The sequence below is a fragment of the Carcharhinus amblyrhynchos genome, chromosome 35 (assembly GCF_965287045.1).
Source record: "Carcharhinus amblyrhynchos chromosome 35, sCarAmb.v2.hapA, whole genome shotgun sequence".
Classification (NCBI taxonomy): domain Eukaryota; kingdom Metazoa; phylum Chordata; class Chondrichthyes; order Carcharhiniformes; family Carcharhinidae; genus Carcharhinus; species Carcharhinus amblyrhynchos.
Genome location: NC_137358.1, coordinates 16,303,989 through 16,322,296, shown reverse-complemented (window position 1 = coordinate 16,322,296; position 18,308 = coordinate 16,303,989). Strand labels below are relative to the sequence as shown.

The following is an 18,308-nucleotide window of genomic DNA, read 5'->3' as shown; positions in this document are numbered from 1 at the left end:
TATGCTGGCTGCTTTTCCCAAGGCATCGGGAAGCGTAGACAGAGTCAATGGATAGAATTCTATGAGAATAATTCGAAGTGTCCAGCTAGCGTGAAAATGGGAGTGTTCCCAATCTGTTTCTCGGGAGAGTTTTCAACCTTACGCACTTCATAAGATTGGGGTGAAAACTCACTTATCCCCTTTGCTCTTGACCTCCCCGGGGAGGGGGGGCCCTCAACAGCCTCCGGTTCCATCCACGAGGCCAACACGAATGTTCCTTGTTCATGGGGAGGAGGCGATTTCCTCGCTGGAGAGAAGCTCTCCTGATGAGGCCAATAAAGCAAGTGAAATCCGGACTTGCTAATGCCATGGAAATTCAAACTTAAATATATTGAAATAAATTATTCTGCCTCTCCCCCACTTCCAGTGAGAGGCTGGCCTTGACGGAAATCCGCCCCTCGAGTTCGGGGCGGCACGGTGGCACAGTGCTTAGCACTGCTGCCTCATAGTGCCAGGGACCCAGGTTCAATTCCCGGCTTGGGTCACCGTCTGTGCTATACTATCTGGGATATAGTGAGGAGGGAGTGAGAGAGGGAGATAGTGAGGGAGGGACATAGATAGTGAGGGAAGAGTGAGGGATAGTGAGGGAGGGAGATAGTGAGAGGGAGTGAGGGAGATAGTGAGGGAGGGAGGTCGTGAGGGAGGGACATAGATAGAAAGGGGGGAGTGAGGGATCGTGAGGGAGGGAGATAGGGAGGAAGATAGTGAGGGAGGGACATAGATAGTAAGGAGGGAGTGGGGGATAGTGAGGGAGGGAGATAGTGAGGAAGGGAGATAGATAGTGAGGGAGATAGTGAGGGTGGGAGATGGAGAGAGCGAGGGAGGGAGACAGTGAGGGGGAGTGAAGGAGGTAGTGAGGGAGGTAGTGAGGAAGGGAGATAGATAGGGAGGGAAGGAATGGGTGAGGGAGATTATTATAAAGTAATGAGGATGATAGAGAAAGTGGAACACTTGTTAATCCTGACAAACTTTGACCATTTCAGTAACTAAGATAACCTTCAGAGTCGTGAAGAGCAGGTCCACAGAAGTGAAACTCTCGAAGGCAGAGACAGATTTCCGGTAGTTATGAAGCTTTGAGAGTGCAATCCATCGGACATTTTCCAGCACCTGTGACGGACGCAGCTCCTTCATGGTCAGAATCAGCACGTTGCCCAGCTTGTCCTTGATGGGTTCAAAGTGCACCTGGCCCAGGTCCTGAGTCCCCAGCGCAGCCTGTAGAACAGAATGGCAGAACGTTACCCCCCCTTCACCGGTGCTGGTGCTCGAGAGAGCACTCTGTCTCACTGAGAACTTAACAAACCTGAGACCAAACCACAAACCCATGTCCCAGTAACAGGCCAAGTCTACCATGTGTTATATTCACTCTGGGAGCCTGCGTTGCTGTGGAAACAGGCAATTCAGACACATGGGGCAGGATTTTCAGGCCACATAAGAACATAAGAAATAGGAGCAGGAGTTGGCCATCGAGCCCTTCAAGCCTGCCCCGCCATTCAATAAGATCATGGCTGACCTGTCGTGGCTCAGTTCCACATTCCCGCCCTCTCCCCATAACCCTCCCCTTATTATTCATTTAATTTATTTATTAGTGTCACAAGTAGGCTTACATTAACTCTGCAATGAAGTTTTGTGAAAATCCCCTAGTCGCCACACTCCTGATCGGGTACACTGAGGGAGAATTTAGCACAGCCAATGCACCCTAACCAGCCCGTCTTTTGGACTGTGGGAGGAAACCAGAGCACCCGGAGGAACCCCACGCAGACATGGGGAGAATGTGCAGACTCTGCGCAGACTGTGACCCAAGCCAGGAATCGAACCCGGGTCCCCGGCGCTGTGATGCAGCAGTGCTAAACACTGTGCCACCGTGACACCCAGAAACCAGAACGTTGCAGGGTGGGAGTGGAACCTGGAGGTTCTATCTGAGAGCAGGAACACTAACCTACCGCCCTACAAGGTCTCTTCTGAGGCAGACAGACAACACGAAAAGTGAAGGCAAAGTTAATCATTGCCTGGGTTAAGAAAGGCTCAGTCAGAAGTCTCACAACACCAGGTTAAAGTCTCCACTCACCTGATAAAGGGGCAAACCCCGAAAGCTTGTGGCGTTTACTATCAAATAAACCTGTTGGACTTCAACCTGGTGTTGTGAGAGCTCTTACTGCGTTTACCCCAGTCCAACGCCGGTGTCTCCATAAGGAGGGGTACCAGGGGTTGGTATGAGAATGGTGTATGAGTTAAAAAAAAAGGAAAATTGTGTTCATTGACAATAAAGTAATAATGATGGACGATGGAAACCTGGTTAACGTGAAAAAGCAGAGAACTTGGGGGAGGAGGGGCTTTAAATTAACCAGATAATAAAAGCTGCATCTTAAATGGGATAAGGCTACAAAAAAGCAAACGAAATATTGGATTGAGAGATCTGGAATTAGGGAATGCTGGAATAAGATTAAATGTAAGTGATTTGAAACGAGGAGAAATGTTCTTAGACTGAGTTTATTTACTACTGTCACAAGTTAACACTGCAATAAGACATGGGAGCAGAATTAGGCCACTCGGCCCATCGAGTCTGCTCCGCCATTCAATCGTAGCTGATATTTTTCTCATCCCCATTCTCCTGCCTTCTCCCCATAACCCCCAATCCCCTTATTAATCAAGAACAAAGTTACTACGAAAATCCCCCAGTTGCCACACTCTGGTGCCCGTTCGGGTACAACTGAGGGAGAATTTAGCTCGGCCAATGCACTTAACCAGCACGTCTTTCAGGCTGTGGGAGAAAACCAGAGCACCCGGAGGAAACCCACGCAGACACGGGGAGAATGTGCAGACTCCACGCAGACTGTGACCCAAGCCGGGAATTGATCCCAGGTTCCTGGTGAGGCAGCAATGCTAACCACTGTACCACTAGTGGCAGTGATGGCAATGGCGCAGGTTCAATCTCCATACTAGCACATGGAGGCTCACTGGCTTGCCTTACCCCTGGGGGGCCCCTGCTAACGAAATACAACTCTCTCGAACAGAAAGAGATGCCCCTCGTGGACTAGGGATGGTGGAAGGTAAAAACCAGAGTTTCAACAGCTAGAACAGGTTACAAAAGTATTTGAAAGGATTATGGGACTGGGGGTTATGGCGGGGGGAACACAGGTCAATGGAGAGACACCAATCCAAAAATGTCAATGGCTGCAGTACCACTGGCTGACACCTGGTGGCAGTCCATGCCAGCAGCTTGAGCTCAGTGCCGGCTATAAGCTGCCACGCAGAACCTCACAGCACAAGGAGGAGGCCATTCAGCCCCTTGCGTCCGTGTTGGCCCTTTGTTACACTATTCCAAATCTAAACCCACTGCCCTGCTTTCTCCCCACTTAACCTAGAGTTGTGAGACTTCTTACTGCTTTCCTCCCACAGACTCTGCTCTGCCTCCTGTTCCAACCAATTCTTCCATTTTCCGTCCTCTAGCCTGGAAAATTCACGGAATTGTTGGGGAGGAATTTCCAGCTGATTTCCCAAAACTGTAAAATCCCACCTGAGGTCAATGGACCTTTGCATGGTCCGTCCTGTCCCCTCCCCTCTCCCGCCACCTCCGCTCCAATTCCTGCAGCAGGCAAAATTCCCCCTCGTGCAATCCCTACAGTGCAGAAAGAGGCCATTCAGCCCCTCGAGTCTGCACTGACCACAATCCCACCCAGGCCCTGCCCCCATTGCCCCGTGCATTTACCCTAGCTAGTTCCCTGGCACTAAGGTCAACTTAGCATGGCCAATCCATCTAACCTGCACATCTTTGGACTGTGGGGGGAAATCGGAGCACCCGGAGGAAACCCACACAGACACGGGGAGAATGTGCAAACTCCACACAGACAGTGACCCGAGCCGAGAATCGAACCCGGGTCCCTGACACTGTGAGGCAGCAGTGCTAACCACTGTGCCACCGGGCCAAATCGCACATCTTGCTTTCTGGTTATATCTTTCCATCTCAGCCCTGTTGCTAAATCAGCTGGGAAATTAAATAGAATCATAGAAAGAGGCCATTCGGACCATTGAGTCGGCACCGACCACAATCCCACCCAGGCTCTACCCCCATATCCCTACATATTTACCCGCTAATCCCTCTAACCTACCCATCCTGGGACACTAAGGGACAATTTGGCACGGCCAATGCACCCTAACCGGCACATCTTTGGACTGTTGCAGGAAACCGGAGCACCCGGAGGAAACCCACACAGACACGGGGAGAATGTGCAAACTCCACACAGACAGTGACCCAAGGTGGGAATCGAACCCGGGTCCCTGGAGCTGTGAAGCAGCAGTGCTAACCCACTGTGCCACCGTGCCGCCTGTTAACTGTTAAATTCCACCTGTTAAATTCCAGCCGTTAACTCCGTTTCTCTCCACAGATGCTGCCAGACCTGCTGATTATTTTTCCAGCGGCTCCCCGTATTTATCTCGGATTTCAAGCCTCCGGGGTATTTTGCTTTTATTTATCTGACAGTTTTGACATTATTTGAGAACCACAAGGTGCAGACCAACACCTTCTGCCAGTGTGGGTGCCAGAGACAATGCCAGGAACATAAAGGAGAAATACTGTTTAGTCTTCATCAATAAAACGTATGAATGAAGAGCAGGAGTGGACCATCGAGCCTACTCTATCATTGAATAAGATCGCCATTGATCTGACTGGCTGTGGCCTCAGCTTCCCATTACTGAGGACATATAGTTTACAGCATGGAAACAGGCCCTTCGGCCCAACTTGTCCGTGCTATCCGATTTACCCCCCTTGCCAGTCCAAGTTCTGTCACTCTCGGGCTTTGAAATCATTCAGAGACAGTCACGATGGTCTAAATTTTTTTCAGATAAAACAAAGTACTTTTGAAGTAGTGAAGAGTTTTGGTAAATGTGAACAAGTAAATAAATTTCCTTTGGCTGGGGAATCAGCGAGTGTTAACTTAGCATGATCGCAGGGAGTTCAGCGACACCTCAGCACACAGACGGACACCAGTGGGGTGATGCAGGAAGATAGGAAGGGAAAGGGCTACTGTAAAATTGTCAGGCCCAGCTAGGGGTTTCTGTTTAATCAACTTAAGTGTAGAATTCACTTTAAATCAACGGGGAGCGAGTTTATTCGTAATTGTAATGAGGGGTGTTAAATACTTTGTAGTTTTAAAGGTACATGTAATACCTTTAATTAGTCCATAAATACATCCTCTATACATTTTTATAAGTTGAACAAAGAAACTTTGGTGCACAGTTACAGAGTGTAACATATGTTAGATGCATCCCTTTAAAGCACCCAACTGTGAGGCTATAAAGGAAACCTAATCGCCTCATCAGATTCCTTATCAGAAACAACTGATATAAGAGTGAGTTTTAATGAGGCTGCCTTCACAGTTTCTGATCAAAACAGAGTCAGAAAGATATTAATGTCTTAGCTGATGCAAGAGTTATGGTAGGGGACTTTGAATCATTAAGGTTTACAGCACGGAAACAGGCCCTTCAGCCCAACTTGTCCATGCCGCCCTTTTTTTTAAACCACTAAACTAATCCGAATTGCCCACATTTGGCCCATATCCCTCTATACCCATTTTACTTTTGTAACTGCTTTTTAAAAGTCAAAATTGTACCCGCCTCTACTACTACATCTGGCAGCTTGTTCCAGACACTCACCACCCTCTGTGTGAAACAATTGCCCCTCTGGACACTTTTGTATCTCTCCCCCCCCACCTTAAACCTTATGCCCTCTAGTTTTAGACTCCCCTACCTTTGGGAAAAGATATTGAGTGTCTAGCTGATCTGTGCCCCTCATTATTTTATAGACCTCTACAAGATCACCCCCTCAGCCTTCTACGCTCCAGGGAAATAAGTCCCAGTCTATCCAGCCTCTCCTTATAACTCACCCACAGACTTAGTGGGAACTGACAAGAATTAATGGTAACATGGTGATGTCCCTGGAAACTGTAAGTGGTGATAAAAAGCTCAGTCACTGAATTGATAAGCAGTAGATACATGTGTTTCATTATGTTGGCAATAAACAAAACTTGTCAGGGCTATAATAGGGGAATATCCTGAAGGCAAGATGAGTTGTCCACATCCCGTAGAGATTCAGTTAACTTCACTGACAAGGTTATAAAGTACTAACGGCTTTCTGTAGGCCCCCTTTATCAATTAAAGGATGCCCGTGTGTGACTGTTTTAGCGAAGATGCTTTGTGAGGCTGCTATCAAATAGGGATACGATGTCTGACTAAGAGACTAGAGGACAGGCTTAGGGATGGTATATTGGGGTGCCCACGAGGAGATTCCTGAGGTCGGCAGCTTAAACCATCACCTCACTCCTGAAATACAGGTCACTGAATTCAAACTCATTCAGTTCATTAACCCCCTTTCCATAACCCCCATTAATCCTGTCCCATAACACCCATTAACCCCTACCCGTGACCCCCATTAACCCCTTCCCATAACCCCTTCCCGTAACCCCCATTAACTCCTTCCCGTAACCCCCATTAACCCCTTCCCGTAACCCCCATTAACCCCTTCCCGTAACCCCCGGCAGCCCCTTCTCATTAGGCCTACACCAGTGATTTTCCTCTGATGGTGTTTTCTCTCACATTTTTCTATGTTAACTTGTATCTGACACCAATCTGCTCATAAACCTACTCATGTCTGCCTCAACTCAATTATAATCCTCCTGACTGGTTGCCCAAGCCTACTTGTGATGTATGTTGGGGACCTGCCCTGTTAACAGCATGTATCAGATGACTCAACATTCACCCCTAGGAAGTCTTGTGTTGATTGTGTTAGATAAATAGTTTCAATTAGTTTGCCGTCACTGACCTCATGCTTTATTTGTCTCAGTAGCAGACCACATATCTAACACTATTCTCGTGTCAAAGCTTTAAAGCAGGGACTCCCTTTAACTAAGTCCAAACCTTTGATAGTTACTAAGCCCAGCATTAACCCCTGGGTACACTTCATCAACCCTCCTCCAATCTAACCTACACCAGTTTACCCCACCCTCCTGTTTCCAGACCGTTAGCTAACGCTCTGTGTTTTTACATCTCTGGTACCATCTGCCTGGATCTTTCCAGTAAGAAGTCTCACAACGCCAGGTTAAAGTCCAACAGGTTTATTTGGTAGTAAACACCACTAGCTTTTGGGGCTCTGCCCCTTCGTCAGGTGAGCAGGGTGTTCTGATGAGAACTAGTGGCGTTTGCTGCCACATAAACCCTGTTGGACTTAAACCTGGTGTTGTGAGACTTCTTACTGTGTTTACCCCAGTCCAACGCCGGCACCTCTACATCGTAGATTTTTCCAACTAGCTTTATGAAAGGAGCAGATATTCCTATGCAGCTTTTTCCAATTGGCAGGCTCTGACTAGTGGAGTGCTGCAAGGATCAGTTCTGGGGCCTCAGCTATTTACAATCTATAATTAAAGTTTACTTATCAGTGTCACAAGTAAGGCTTACATTCACACTGCAATGAAGTTACTGTGAAAATCCTCTAGTCGCCACACTCCTGTTCAGGTACACTGAGGGAGAATTTAGCACGGCCAATGCACCCTAACCAGCCCGTCTTTTGGACTGTGGGAGGAAACCGGAGCACCTGGAGGAAACCCACACAGACATGGGGAGAATGTGCAGACTCTGCACAGACAGTGACCTGAGCTGGGAATTGAACCCGGATTCCTGTCACTGTGAGGCAGCAGTGCTATCCCATCGTGTCACCCTGCCATCCACATGAAGAAACAGAGAATGGAGTCAATGTTAAGGGCAGTTGCCTTTTTAACATCAAGATACACTTATATACTGTAAACAAATTCTGAGGCACAGCTCCTATTCTCTCTTTCTTCCTCCCTTACTGAGACCTCCATTTTTTAACTTCTCCCTCTCCTCTGGCCTGTGTTTTTTTTACACCTCTCTCTGTCTCTCTCGCTTCCCCCAGGGCTTTCACGCCTTTTGGCTTTTTGTGCAGACACATGGGGGGCCTTTATCTTCAGTTCCAAGTCCCATTGGTCAACACACATGGCCCTGACCAACATTAACAATCTAAACTGTGTACAAGTGCGAATCTTCCCCAGCCAGAGCACGCACGGGGGGCCCAAGGTTCATCAAACTCTTGGAAATGCTGACTACAGAATCACAGAACCCCTACAGTGCAAAAGGAGGCCATTTGGCCCATCGAGCCTGCATCGACCACAATCCCATCCAGTCCCTAGCCCCATAAACCCATGCATTTACCCAGGCTAGTCCCCCTGACACTAAGGGGTAATTTAGCATGGCTAATCCACCTAACCCGCACATGCTCAGACTGTGGGACGAAACCGGAGCACCCGGAGGAAACCCACACAGACATGGGGAGAACGTGCCAACTCCACACAGACAGTGACCCAAGCCGGGAATTGAACCTGGGTCCCTGATGCTGTGAGGCAGCAGTGTTACCCACTGTGCCACTGTGCTGCCCAAAGATGAAATTTAATTTGGTTTAATTACGTGAATTTTGCATCATTTTGAATCTTTTTCCAGACTCGGAAAAGCACTCAAATGTGCCATGGCACCCTGGCTGGGAATCAGTATTCCAGGGACGGAGCTGTGGCAATGTAGCAGCTTTCTGACAATACAAAGTGAGATGGAAATGCAGCTGTGAGGAAGATACAGAGAGACTGCAAAGAGACATAGATAGGTTAAACAAAGGGGCTACACTTTTCTAGTATGAATAGAGAAACAGTATTATTTAAAAAGCACACCAGAAACTATTGATGATCAGAGAGAATTGACTGTATACGTACAATAAGAACATAAGAAATAGGAGCAGGAGTAGGCCAACAAACAATTACCATATAGGTATAGCGAGCAATTAGGAAGTCAAATAAATTGCTGGTCACTATTATAAAGTGGAGATGCCAGCTGGTGTAGTCCCAGTAAGAAGTCTCACAACACCAGGTGAAGGAGCAGCGCTCTGAAAGCTCGTGATCTCAAATAAACCTGTTTTACTTTAACCTGGTGTTGTGAGACTTCTTTCTTTTATAAAGGGATTGGAATGCATGGATAAGGAAGACTTGGTGGCACAGTGGTTAACACTGTTGCCTCACAGAGCCAGGGACCTGGGTTCGATTCCCGGCTTGGGTCACTGTCTGTGCGGAGTCTGCACATTCTCCCCGTGTCTGCGTGGGTTTCCTCCGGGTGCTCCAGTTTCCTCCCACAGTCCGAAAGACCTGCTGGTTAGGGTGCATTGGCCATGCTAAATTTCCCACACTGTACACAAACAGGAGTGTGGCAACAAGGGGATTTTCACAGTAACTTCATTGCAGTGTTAATGCAAGCCTAATTGTGACACTAATAAATAAACCTTTGATGCTATTCATTGGTGACCTGGGGTACTGTGACGAATTTTGCACTCTGGACTTAAGGAGGAAGTTCACTAGAATTGTTCCTGGGATAAGTGTGTTGTCCATCGATTAGAGGTTATGTAAATTGGGTCTATATTCTCTGGAGGTTAGAAGAATGTGAGGTGATCTTGTTTAAGTGTACCAGGGTTTGACAGGGTAGGTACTGTCTACAGAGGCTGCTTCCCCTGGCTGCAGGTTCGAGAACACAGTCTCAGGTTAAGAGGCCAGTTATTCAGATCTAAGATCAAGGGGTTATCTTTCTCTGGAATTCTCTACACTAGCAGGTTGCCAAGCTCCACTGTTGAAGACTCACATAGACAGATTTTTGGTCTCTCAGGGAATCGTGGGATATGGCGAGCGGACAGGAAAGGGGAGTTGAGCCATGATAGTATTACCTCCGGGCTCGAGAGGCCGAGTGGTCCACTACTGCTCCCTTTTCTTGTGAAAGGTACTGTATCCAACATCATTTGGGTGGCACGGTGGCACAGTGGTTAGCACTGCTGCCTCACAGCGCCAGGGACCTGGGTTCAATTCCCAGCTTGGGTCACTGTCTGTGTGGAGTTTGCGTGTTCTCCCCGTGTCTGCCTGGGTTTCCTCTGGTTTCCTCCCACAGTCCAAAGATGTGCAGGCTAAATTGACCCTAGTGTCAGGGGGATTAGCAGAGGAAATATGTGGGGTTAGGGAATGGGTGGTAGGTGTTGACTTGATGGGCTGAATGGCCTCCTTCTGCACTGTAGAGATTCTCTGAATCTATCATCTGTACACAATTCATAGATTTTTGCGGGCGAGGGTTTTAAGGGTTACTGAAATCAAGTTGAGTAAATGCTATTAAAATATAGATTGGTCGAGATCTATGAATATCAGAACAGGTTTGAGGGGCTGAATGGCCTCCTCCCCTTCAATTATCCAATCATTTCTTCAAAAATCACACGGTTAAATATATCAGACACAACTTGCTGTTCACAAATTTATTCTCTCTGAAGTTGATCAGTCCGTACATTTCTAAAAGTGGCTCGGTGGTTAGCACTGCTGCCTCACAGCGCCAGGGACCCGGGTTCGATTCCCAGCTTGGGTCACTGTCTGTGCGGAGTCTGCACATTCTCCCCGTGTCTGTGTGGGTTTCCTCTGACTGCTCCAGTTTCCTCCCACAGTCCGAAAGATGTGAGAGTTAGGTGGATTGGTCATACTAAATTACCCCTTAGTGTCAGCGAGCCCAGCTAGGGTAAATTTATGGGGATAGGGCCTGGGTGGGATTGTGATCAGTGCAGACTCGATGGGCTGAATGGCCTCCTCCTGCACTGTAGGGATTCTATGATATCCGAATCATAGATTCAAAGTACAGAAGGTCATTTGGCCCATCTTATCCATGCTAGCTCTCTGGAGTTGGAACTCCGTTGTTCCCATTTTCCTGATGTATTTTCCCCACAGCTCTGTAATTTTTCTCTTTAGGTGCGTATCCAATTCCCTTTAGAAAATCCTGATTGAATCTGTGTCCACCACACTCATAGCTATTCCAGATTCTAATCACTCACTGCATCATTTTCACTCGAACTGCAGATCCTAAGGAACCGTGAACAGTTACTGTTGAAAAAATATGTATTTTAATTTAAAGTGAATTTGGACCTTGAATATTACTGAAAAGAGGGACATGTTGCTGAAGTTTTCTGTTTTGTACTCATCAGGACAAACACAAGAATACCAAATATCAAACGATCATAACAATTTATACTGCAGCAGGAAAGGGCAGCACGGCAGCATTGTGGTTAGCACTGCTGCCTCACAGCGCCAGGGACCCCGGTTCAATTCCCGGCCTCGGGTCACTGTCTGTGCAGAGTCTGCATGTTCTCCCCGTGTCTGCATGAATTTCCTCCAGGTGCTCCGGTTTTCTCCCACAGTCCGAAAGGTGGGTAGGTTAGATGGATTGACCATGCTCAATTGACCCTAGTGTCAGGGTAAATGCATGGGGTTATGGGGATAGGGCCTCGGTGGAATGGTTGTCAGTGCAGACTTGATGGGCCGAATGGCCTCTTCCTTCACTATAAGGATTCTATGAAAAGGGTGCTGATTCGTTGGCAAGTAAACTCTGATTGGCCAAGGTGTCGTCATGGAGAAAGCAACCAGGAATTATAGGTTGTCCAAGATCCCAGCCAATCAGAATCAACTTGCTAACCAATCAGCATCCGTCTCTCCTGCAGTATAAATTGTCGTGCTTGTTTGAAATTTGGCATTCTTGTGTTTGTCCTGATGAGTATAAAGCAGAAAACTTCAGCAGCATGTCCCTTTTTTCAGCAATGTATGTACACATATAATAGTCAGAAAGACTAACAATGTTTCTGTGATGAGATCCTGGTGCTGAGGTGACAATACTCTCGACTCAATAAACAGCTTCATACCTGGAGCTGGGAGACTGCGAGTAACATCTTCTGCCTGGTCTGCAGCACGGAGGAGGAAGAGGAGAGCGCAGAGTTCATTCCTTGCTGAAGCCACTGAGTGTCCTTCCACATACAGGAGAGCTGGGGAGAGACCACAACACAAATCCTCCAATTAAATACCGGGAAGAACACAGCGGCCATCTTCAGTTCCATCCCCCAGCCACCGGCTCCATTTAAAAAAAGATGGTGCTGGAGTGAGGCAACTTCTCTTTTTTATTAATTCGTGGGACATGGGCGTTGCTGGCTGGGCCAGCATTTATTGCCCATCCCTAGTTGCCCTTGGAGGGTAGTTGAGAATCAACCACATTGCTCTGGAGCCTCATTTGGCCAGACTGGGTAAGAACAGCAGATTTCCTTCCCTAAAGCACATTAGCTCTCGTCCCCGGCATATCCTCTAATTCCATCTTTTACTCTTGTTCTATTCTACACCCTCTGCTTTCCTTCTCCCCTTTGTACTCTATGAACAGTATGCTTTGAATAGTACCACGCAAGAAAGGATACTTTTCACTGTATCCCAATACAGTGTACAGGATACAGGATCCAATACAGGATACAGGTTCATAGCTCCTTGAGAGTGGAGTCACAGGTGGACATAGTGGTGAAGAAGGCATTCGGCATGCTTGGTTTCAGTGAATACAGGAGTTGGGTCGTCTTGTTGAAGTTGTGCAAGACATTGGTAAGGCCACATTTGGAATACTGTCTGCAGTTCTGGTCAGCCTATTATAGAAATATATTATCAAACTAGAAAGAGCGCAGAAAAGATTTACGAGGATGCTACCGGGACTTGATGGTTTGAGTTATAAGGGGAGGGTGTATAGACTGGGACCTTTTTCACTGGAGTGTAGGAATCTTAGGGATGATGTTATAGAGGTCTATAAAATAATGAGGGACACAGATCAGCTAGATAGTCAACATCTTTTCCCAAGGTAGGGGAGTCTAAAAAGTTGAGGACATAGGCTTAAGGTGAGAGGGGAGGGATACAGAAGGGGCAATATTTTCATACACAGGATGGTGAGTGTCTGGAGCGAGTTGCACGATGGGTACCAAATGCCAGCAATTGGGATTAGTTTAAAAAAAAGGGCAGCATGGACAAGTTGGGTCGAAGGGCCTGTTTCCATGCAGTGAACTTCTATGACTTGATGGCACGTGACATTAATCTATCAAATCAAACTCTTGTCTGTAGCCCTTGCTGGAGGTTGAAGCTGAGTTTCTGGCCACATGTATTCTCACTCACCGAGAATAGTAACTCTGAGCTCTGAGTCCCAGTCCATGTCCGACTGAAACCCAAACTCCGATTCTGCTATTCCGATGCACCTAGAGCCAGCTGCCCTCCCCACCTCGCTGCCCCGCCCTTCCCCCACTGCTTACCCTCCCCACACTGCCAACCCATCCTTCCCCACACCAGCCCACCCTCCCCCTGCTGCCCTGCTCTCCCCCACCACCTGTCCTGCCCCTCCACCCCACCCTCCCCCAACCACCCCCCCCACCCCTGCCACCCCATCCTGCCCCTGCTGCCTCGCCCTCCCCCTTCCACCCCACGCTCCCCCCACCAATCCCGGGCACCCCACCCTCCCACTGCTGCCCCACCTCCCCCACTGCCTATCCTGCCCCTGCCATCCCGCCCTGCCCCCGCCACCCCACCCTCCCCTGCTACCCCGACCCACCCTCTGCCGCCTATCCTGCCCTCCGCCACCCCACCCTCCCCCTCTCCAAAACAATCAGCTCATCCAAAACACACCTCATGGGGGCATTTTCTGTTATCCCTTACCTAACTCGCACCATAGCTCCTTGAAAGTGAAAGGGCAGCACGGTGGCACAGTGGTTAGCACTGCTGCCTCACAGCGCCAGGGACCCAGGTTTGATTCCTGACTGTCTGTGCGGAGTCTGCACATTCTCCCCGTGTCTGTGTGGGTTTCCTCCCAAAGTCTGGAAGATGTGAGGGTTAGGGTGCGTTGCCCCTTAGTGTCAGGGGGAACTAGCAAGGGTAAGTACGTGGGGTTATAGGGATACAGCCTGGATGGAATTGTGGTCGGTACAGACTCAATGGGCCAAATGGCCTCCTTCTGCACTGGAGGGATTCTGTGATTAGAGATTTTTAAAAAAGCAATTATATCCAGTGCAGCCATCGCTTTTCTCACTGTCCTACACTAACCCCTGGGGTGGAAATCCTGCAATTTAAACATGCTTATCTTTGTGTCACGCTCCTTCCTTCCAGCCCAACAGCTCATCGACTGCCTACAGTGCAGAAGGAGGCCATTCGACCCATCGGATCTGCTCCGACCACAATGCCACCCAGGCCCTATCCCCCTAACCCCACATATTTACTCTGTTTATCCCTCTGACACTGAGGGGCAATTTAGCATGGTCAATCAACCTAACCTGCACACCTCTGGAGCGTGGGAAGAAACCAGAGAACCCAGAGGAAACTCATGCAGACACGGGGAGAATGTGCAGACTCCACACAGCAAGTGACCCGAGCTGGGAATCAAACCAGGGTCCCTGCCGCTGTGAAGCAGGAGTCTGAGTTGCTGCGGCAACATGGAACAAGATCCCTTCCCCAGACTGCACCTGTATTTTGTTGCAGCGTCTCTGACCCACAGTTCAGTTAAACAATTTTGAACTGATGTAAATAAGGATCAAAGTCAGAATGTTATGCTTCAGTTATACGGGGCGTTGGTTGGATCACATTCCGAATACTGTGCGCAATTCTGGCCTCATTGTTTAAGGAAGGATGTAAATGTGTTGGAAGATGTTCAGAGAAGTTTCACTAGATTCATTCCAGAAGTGGACAAGTTGTCCTATGAGGGAACGTTAGAGAGACTGGGCTTGTTTCCACTGGAGTTTGGAAGAGTGAGGGGTGACTTGATGAAAGTATTTAGATCATAAAATCCCTACAGTACAAAAGGAGGCCATTTGGCCCCTTGAGTCTGTGCCGACCACAATCCCAGCCAGGTCCTATCCCCCAAAACCCACATATTTACGCTGCTTGTTGCCCTTACCCTGAGGGTCAATTTAGCATGGCCAATCGATCTAACCCATACATCTTTGAACTGTGGGAGGAGACCGGAGCAGCCAGAGGAAACCCACGCAGACACGGGGAGAATGTGCAGACTGTGCACGGATAGTCACCCAAGTCCGGAATCAAACCCGGGTCCCTGGCGCTGTGAGGCAGCCGTGCTAATCACTGTGCCAGCCAAGCTCTTGAATGATCTTGACAAGACGGATGAGGAAGGGATGCTTCCTCTTGTGGGTGAGTCCAGAACTGTTTTAAAATTAGGAGTTGCCCTTGTAGGGACAGAGCTGAGGAGAATTTTTTTTCTCTGGGAGGACTCTCTGCCTCAGAAGGCGGTGGAGATGGAGAGTCACTGAATATTTTAAAGGCGGAGATAGATAGATTCTTGTTAGGCTAGGGAATCAAAGATTATCATGAGGAGGTGGAAATGTGAAATTTCAAACACAAAGAGATCAGGCATGATCTTATTGAATGGCGGAGTAGGGGCCTAATAGCTTACACCTGCTCCTAGTGCGTATGTTGACCCAATGACAATGAAGGGACAGCAATTTAGTTCGAAGGCAGGATGGTGAGCGGCTTGGAGAGGAATGTCCAGGTGGCGGTGTTCCCCATGTATCTGCTGCCCTTGTCATTCTAAATGGTACACATCATACTTGATTTGATTCTCGGCTCGATTCTGAGTTCTATTCCTGGCTCGGGTCACTGTCTGTGTGGAGTTTGCACATTCTCCTCGTGTCTGCATGGGTTTCCTCCAGGTGCTCCGGTTTCCTCCCACAGTCCAAAGATGTGTGGGTTAGGTTGACTGGCCGTGCTAAGAAATTGCCCCTTAGTGTCCAGGGTAGCGTAGGTTAGAGGGATTAGTGGGTATAATATGTAGGGATATGGAGGTAGGGCCTTGGTGGGATTGTGTTCGCTGCAGACTCGATGGGCCGAAGGGCCTCTTTCTGCACTGTAGGGTTCTATGGTATATTTGGAAGGTGCTGTCGAAGGAGCCTTGGTGAGTTGCTGCAGTGCATCTTGTAGATGGTACACACCGTGCCACTGTGCGTCGGTGATGGAGGGGGTGAATGTATATTGTGGTGGATGGGGTGCCAATCAAGTTGTGATGTTGGCCGGGCGAGGGGGACAGTATGGTAGTGTAGTGGTAATGTCACTGGACTAATTCAGTCATCCAGAACACCAAGCTAATGCTTTGTGGATATCGGTTTGAATCTTACCTCCATTTAAATACAATTCATTTAAGAAAAATCTGGGATTGAATATATCTCAGTAATGATGGCCATTCATTGAAAAAACCCATCTGGTTCATTAAAGTCCTTTAGAGGAGGAAATCTGCTGTCCTTACCTGGTCTGGCCTACATGTGACTCCAGGCTCTTAACAGTCCTCAAGGGATAGGCTAAAATGTTGGCCTTGCCAGCAATACCCACATCCCAAGGTGGCACAGTGGGTTGGCACTGCTGCCTCACAGGGCCAGGGACCTGGGTTCGATTCCTGGCTTGGGTCACTGTCTGTGTGGAGTCTGCACATTCTCCCCGTGTCTGCGTGGGTTTCCTCTGGGTGCTCCGATTTCCTCCCACAGTCTGAAAGGTGTGCTGGATAGGGTGTAATGACCTGAACAGACGCCGGAGGGTGGCGACTAGGGGAGTTTCACAGTAACTTCATTGCAGTGCGAATGTAAGCCTTACGTGTGATACTAATAAATAAGCTTAAAAAAGAGCAAACGTGTTCAGCCCATTTCCAATGGGGCAATTTGTATGAGGTGTTGGGAAAGGTGCTCCAGGCTTTGAGGAGCGCGGCGCACACTGTCAGCGGACCAGAGCCAGTTCATACCTTCGAGAACCAGAGGAATTCCTGCATGTCGGAGCCGGAACAGGAGCTGTCGATCTCAACGATCGGGATTTGATCCTCGCTTGTCACCAGGATGTTCTCCTTATAGAAGAAAATGGCAGCCAAATACACGCCCCTAAACAGACAAGGACAAGGCGTTACAGACTGGCACTAGCACACAAACTGGCCTCAGAGCCAGGGAACCACCCACAGCAAACACAGGCAGTCCCGAGATTTACAAACTAGGTTAAAAACTGGGAATTAGGAGTGTAAAATTCATACTGAAACAACAGTGTGGCAGCAGGTGTGTCCGCAATCCATTTGAGGATTTGTCACTGAAGCTGACCTCAAGCCTTTTGTTCTGCTTTTTATAATCCCCACAGTGCAGAAGGAGCACGCCAGCCGTCTATCTCTTATCCATAAAGTTGCTACGTCTTGTTACAGTCTCTCACTGCCACGTTTAAAAATCTAACACGTTCAAGACAGAGAGAGATGGGTTCTTGGTCGGTAAGGGGATCAAAGATTACAGGGAAAAGGTTGGAGAATGGGATTGAGAAACCTATCACCCACGGCGGGGCAGACTCGATGGGCTGAATGGCCTGATTCTGCTCCTATTTCTGATTATAACCTCCCTCTCTTCAGTTCTGATGGAGAGTCAAAGGATTGGAAATACTAACTCTGCTTTCTCTCCTTACAGATGCTGCCAGACCTGCTGAGATTTTCCAGTGACCCCTGTTCCTGTTTCAGATTCCAGCCTCCGCAAATATTTCTCTTATCGCACCCGATCTCGTCAGTTTAGGTTAAGATTGCCACGCTTATCTCTGGGACTTGATTTTCAATCCACCCCAGACCAATAGGATGGAAGACTCTATCATCGTAGAATCCCCACAGTGCAGAAGGAGGCCATTCGGCCCATCAAATCTGCACTGACCACAATCCCACCCAAGTCCTATTCCCATAATACCATGTATTTACCCTAGCTAGTCCCCCTGATACTAAGGGACAATTTAGCATTGGCCAATCTACCTAACCTCCTCGGACTGTGGGAGGAAACCGGAGCACCCGGAGGAAACCCATGCAGACACGGGGAGAACGTGCAAACAGTGACCCAAGCTGGGAATCGAACCCGGGTCCCTGGTGCAGTGAGGCAGCAGTGCTACCCACTTTTCCACCCTTATTCGCTCTGTGAAACGGGCTCTGAAAAATCTCAATCCACTTCACACAGGTAAAAGAACCCAAGCAATGGGATTAGTGATACTTTCCATGGGAGGAAAATGTTCTTGTAGACCTATTTGATTGCTTTATTTTTAGAATTGACCAAGCCTGACCTGTCTCACCACGCGTATTTTCCAGAAGGCTCAAACCACCTCGCTTCTGCCTCCACCTCCCCCAACTCCTCATCCCATTCATCCAATTCCTCACCTTGCTTCCTGATCATTTGCCCAATGGTAACCAGTGAATAGCGAGCAGGCGTTATGGGTGAAGAGGGGAACAGTGGCCGCACTCACCTCTGCAGAGTCTTGACAAACTTGCTTGTGTTTTGGAAGAGGTACTTGAGGCTGCGAGAGACAGAGAGCTTCTTACTGGGCGTGTGGACTGTGCATGTTTCTGGAAGAGATTACATGGTAGTT

At 48.4% G+C, this 18,308-nt stretch overlaps 1 protein-coding gene across 1 annotated transcript in view; it reads right to left on the bottom strand.

The window, feature by feature from the left end:
• Positions 1-18,308, bottom strand: part of LOC145361577 (ankyrin repeat and fibronectin type-III domain-containing protein 1-like) — a 109,527-nt gene that overhangs the window by 15,004 nt on the left and 76,215 nt on the right. The window contains exons 11-14 of the mRNA XM_080217416.1: positions 18,186-18,285; positions 16,681-16,813; positions 11,798-11,917; positions 1,036-1,251 (exon numbers count right to left, since the gene is read on the bottom strand). Of these exons, the coding sequence (XP_080073542.1) occupies positions 1,036-1,251; positions 11,798-11,917; positions 16,681-16,813; positions 18,186-18,285 (569 nt within the window). The remainder of the gene's footprint in view (positions 1-1,035; positions 1,252-11,797; positions 11,918-16,680; positions 16,814-18,185; positions 18,286-18,308) is intronic.